The sequence below is a fragment of the Solanum stenotomum genome, unplaced genomic scaffold, assembly GCF_019186545.1.
Source record: "Solanum stenotomum isolate F172 unplaced genomic scaffold, ASM1918654v1 scaffold16358, whole genome shotgun sequence".
In the NCBI taxonomy this organism is placed as follows: domain Eukaryota; kingdom Viridiplantae; phylum Streptophyta; class Magnoliopsida; order Solanales; family Solanaceae; genus Solanum; species Solanum stenotomum.
In genome coordinates this window covers 14269-18808 of record NW_026024014.1, presented here as the reverse complement: position 1 = coordinate 18808, position 4540 = coordinate 14269, and the positions used below count along the sequence as shown (strand labels likewise).

At 32.4% G+C, this 4540-nt stretch overlaps 1 protein-coding gene across 1 annotated transcript; it reads right to left on the bottom strand.

Moving 5' to 3' along the window:
• Positions 1–1738: 1738 nt before the first annotated feature.
• Positions 1739–4304, bottom strand: LOC125850391 (putative F-box/LRR-repeat protein At3g18150). The gene is made up of 3 exons (XM_049530244.1): positions 3891–4304; positions 3058–3585; positions 1739–1945 (listed from the first exon to the last, which is right to left on the bottom strand). Exons 1-3 carry the CDS (start codon positions 4302–4304, stop codon positions 1739–1741), a joined length of 1149 nt encoding a protein of 382 aa, XP_049386201.1.
• Between the last annotated feature and the right edge of the window lie 236 nt (positions 4305–4540).

The window sequence follows — 4540 nt, the reverse complement described above, 5'->3', positions numbered from 1 at the left end:
GTAAGTAAGACCAGCATGGATCAATTCAGGTTATGGATACCAGTCCAGAGGTATTGCCAACGTTTAGAGAGTATAGTTGATGTGCAGTCATCTGTAATAGGGATTTTAGAAAGAATTTGAAGAATAAGAGAGTCTGGCAACGCACTATCCAATCAATTCCAGCTTCTTCCTCAGCCTCATATTGGGTTTTTGGGGATTGGAGTTGCTCCGCCATCTCACTGTTTTTTTCCTTTCAAAGTTTATTGCAACTAGTACTACTAGTCTCAGTCTTACTAGGTTCTTGCGCTTGGTGCATTGGAAATCAGTTAGTATTTCGCCTCAATTAACTTTAACTGTTGAATTGAATAGTAACATTTATCGATGTGACTCTTCCATCGTTTGACAAAACAGACTTCATCTCCTATTTGATTTTTCGCGTCTCTAGCAGTAACTTCAAATATCTCACCAAAGCAAAACAAAGATAACTGATTGAAAAACCATTCCCGATTAGTCTGTCCCTTTGCTTTTACTTATGCCATGACTCTCTACTTGGCTCCTCCATATAACTCTATTTTTTTAAATCCTTATTGATCAAGCTTATGTGAAATTAAAATAATTGAGTTGGACAAGTGTTTGCCTTCTATACAATATTTTTATTTTAAAAATTTCAAAATTATAAAACAAAGCAATAATAATAATAAAATTATTATTTATTTTTAAATATTTTATTTTTGATGTGTCATTGAAATAATAATAATAATCTATCATTAAAAAGTGACATGAAATTTCATGTGTAAAATGAGTGCAATACACGCACACACATTGGATGAGAAAGGAGTTTAAAATATTGTGTTTCAATAAGCTTAAGGGTTCAATTGACAAAGTCGTATGGACAAGGGTCCAACTTACAAACAAAGCCAAATACAAGGGGTCTCTCAGGTTTAAAATGATAGCCATATTTATTGGTATACATTCCCTTACATTTATATTTAGAGTTTAACTATTATCCACCGATAATGGATAAGAAAATTACAGTCACCTCATTTTTTAAGAAATACTTATTTTTTTTCTTCTTAATATTAACATGGACATTAAATTAATTATACAAGTTTGTTTATGATTCTTACTTGTTTTACCAAAAATACAAAAGTAATCTTTCACGCTTTCTTCGCCATTATTTTCACGCTCCTCCCACCATTGAAGCAACTCACATACACCATTGACGCAATATGAGACAATCATCAATGATAACTTTTTAATCATAAGACCATAAGTAACTTACAAGTTTAGTTGTAATAACATGTTTGCAAAGCTACTTGTTAGTTGGTACTCCCTCAGTTTCACATTAGTTATTATCTTATTAAAAATAGTCTTCACATATTATTTGATCACCTTACCAAATTAAAAAAATATTAATTAATTTTTTTCTAAATTACCCTTACAATTAATTCTTTTTGAAAGTGTTCACATTTATTTATATAATTCCCAAAAGGTTTTTTAAGGAGCGAACTAGTAATATTATCTTTTTATTTATGTTTCTTATTATGCATATAAAAAGGAAAGTGAATGGAAAAGTAAGAATACTCGTAAACTGCTGGTAAGTTGTGGAGTAATAATGGACATCCACAATTAAATATATTCATACCCATAAATATTCATTAATAAATAATGTATCTCGTTAAAACGTTACTAAAGAAATTCATAATAATTGAACAAAATATTCTGGGAAACAAATGAGATGAATATAAGAAAATTCTACTCAGCACTCAACACCAGCAACCAATTCTAAGGAAACAACAACAGTACAATTAGAAACTCTGGGAAGAGCTAACAAACTATCAATACTTTCTGAATAATCACTGTCCTCCCGAATTATAATCAGTTTCTCCAGATTTTTTGCATGCTCAAGCAAACACTTCATCAATTCAGTTAGCTCTGTCGTGTCATCCTCTATGAAGGGGCTCCACTGTAAAATAACCTTTAAGGTTATCAGATTCTGCAACAAACCTACAGATATGTTTTCGTACTTGTCTTCCAACACATCCATGTCTTCACACCATTAATTTATGAAATAGCAGTCCTAAGGATACAGAAGAACCACAAAACAGGATATAATTAATCAAGGAATAAAAGCTTAACACTATACCAAACACAATTCTCTCTAACAAAAAGGAACAGACACATGAAGAAAAAGAATAAAATGAGTGAAAACAAAACAAAAGTATCTCGAAGAATTAAATCAGTTGAAATAAACATGAATACGTACCACTATAGGAAGTATTGTCAAATTCTCTAGACAAAGAGTAGAACTTAAGAGTCTGATGATGCCAAGGAAGGTATATTTGTTCATCCAAGAATTTAACGTCAATCGTTTGCACTCCAACAAGGGTAACGAAACCCCTTCTTTTTGCAACATCAACATGGAAATCATCTATACAGAAGATAGAAGTAGATCCATTTAAGAATATTGAGTATCAGAATAACAATTTATAAGGCTTAAAAACATACCAAACTATATATACTACTATCTCACTTCTCTACATTCACTCTCGTGCAATTTAGTGTGTGATTTACTATATAGTATGGTATGTATTTAACTATTGTGTAAAATCTCTTATTTTAATTCTATATGCTTTTACATACTTCGTGAGTTACCTTATGTCCTAAAAGTGAGAAATTGTAGCAATCACTAAAATGGTTGTAGTGATTTTCTCAACTCAACAATAAACAATAGAGAGAACAAACTAATAAGCTTTGATTCATACGGAAATGAGCAATTACAATATGAAAAATACAAACAATAACAGTAACCATAAAGAATTGGGGATGAGAAACATAGTCTTTGCCTAAGCATAATCATAATTCACATAAACCTATTTTGTTCTCACAAGTCTCTGTTTATTAACTCAGATCACACACATAGCCACTTAATCCGGTGTTGGACTACTTTGCCAATACTGGTCTAGGCCCATTCATAATAGAAACACTTAGTTTTAATATCTTGTGTCCTCTAAATTAAAGAAATTCATTAAGTTATATATTCATGGTTGCATAAAAAGACATGGAGAGTAAACTGACCTCGATATGCAAGGATGAGATGATTAGCTCATTAGCACAAGCTACTCTTGTAAAATGATCTTTCACTATGCTTTTGTCAATTACGTCATCTAATCTACGGTAAGTAAGATCAATGTGGATCAAAGACGAGAGGTCACCGGGCCTAATTTCCACACCATTAATATCCCCTGAAATCTTTAAATGTTGGACATATGGAGCAACAATTTCAAAGTAACAATCACACCTGATATAGTAGACATGATGTATGTGATCAATCAATTCGAGACTCTTACATTTTGGGGAGGTTAAATAAAAACGATGAAAACCACAAAAGCCACACAACTTCAATGATTCCAGGTGACGACAATTTGATGTTATTTGTTCAATGTGTTCCTCACTGAGAAGCATCGATGATAGCGTTAAACTCTTTAGGGATGTCCAATTGAGTATACGATCTTCTGGTATTCTGCAATCCTTGCAATTTAGTTTTACAAGTGATGAATTGCTGCAAAGTTTCTGTGGCAAGCTATATGAATCACTATCCAAATAAAAGCCTGTAAAAATCATGATTTCCTGTTGAATATTGAGTAAGAACTCCATGGGAGGAGCTCTGAGCTTTGAGAGAGAAGAATCAGAGTTGTAACTGAATTTGTGCAAATGAAAACTGAATTATCATTGAGCTCAATCTGTACATTTATACACGTTGTAAATCTAACTAACTAGGAAAAAAATAACAAACTAACTAACTGAAATTATAAGCTAGCTAACCATTCACAAATCCTCAAGTCCTAGTTGTATTAACTTATCAAATACCAAGGCATGATCTTAACAAAGCCAAATATATCATTGGAATGCCATACATCTATGTCAAGATGCTCCACTTTTTTCTTCAATGCAATTTGAATCCATTTGTCAAGTTTGGAAGTATAGTTTGATAGAGCAAGTTCAGATATGAACTGTAGAGTGAACTTTTTAATGTTAGATGAGGTAAGAAGAGGTAGTGCATTGTCCATGAATGAAATAAACTTTTCATCAGACCAACTAGTTTTTGAGCGATAACAATTGAGGTTATGGATACAAGTCCTGAGGCATTGCCAACGTTTAGAGAGAATAGTTGTTGTGCAGGCGTCGATCATGGGAAGCATAGAAATAATTTGAAGAAAAAGAGAGTCTGGCAACGCACTGATCCAATCAATTCCAGCTTTTACCTCTGCCTCTGTTTGCTGAGGTGAATATTGGGCTTTTGGGGACTGGTGTTGCTCCGCCATCACACTGTCTTTTCCTTTCAATGTTTATTGTAAGACATATATACTACTACTAGTAGTCTCATGGTCTTTCAAGCATCGTCTCAATTAACTTTAACTGTTGAATAGTACTACTCCCTCTGTCCCAATTTATGGGACACATTTTGAATTTTGAGATTTAAAGAAGTCTATCTTTGACCGTAAATTTTTTATATATCTTTTAAATATTTTGAATTATCAATTATTGTGACTTATAGTAT

What these genes read in the sequence shown, in the direction of transcription:
- LOC125850391 (XM_049530244.1), bottom strand. Translation starts at nt 4,304, where the DNA reads ATGGCGGAGCAACACCAGTCCCCAAAAGCCCAATATTCACCTCAGCAA. An exon ending in ATCTTGACATAGATGTATGG is followed by an intron (nt 3,586 to 3,890) that starts CATTCCAATGAT and finishes TTTACAGGCTTT; the next exon opens with TATTTGGATAGTGATTCATA. An exon ending in TCTCATCCTTGCATATCGAG is followed by an intron (nt 1,946 to 3,057) that starts GTCAGTTTACTC and finishes GTTATTTTACAG; the next exon opens with TGGAGCCCCTTCATAGAGGA.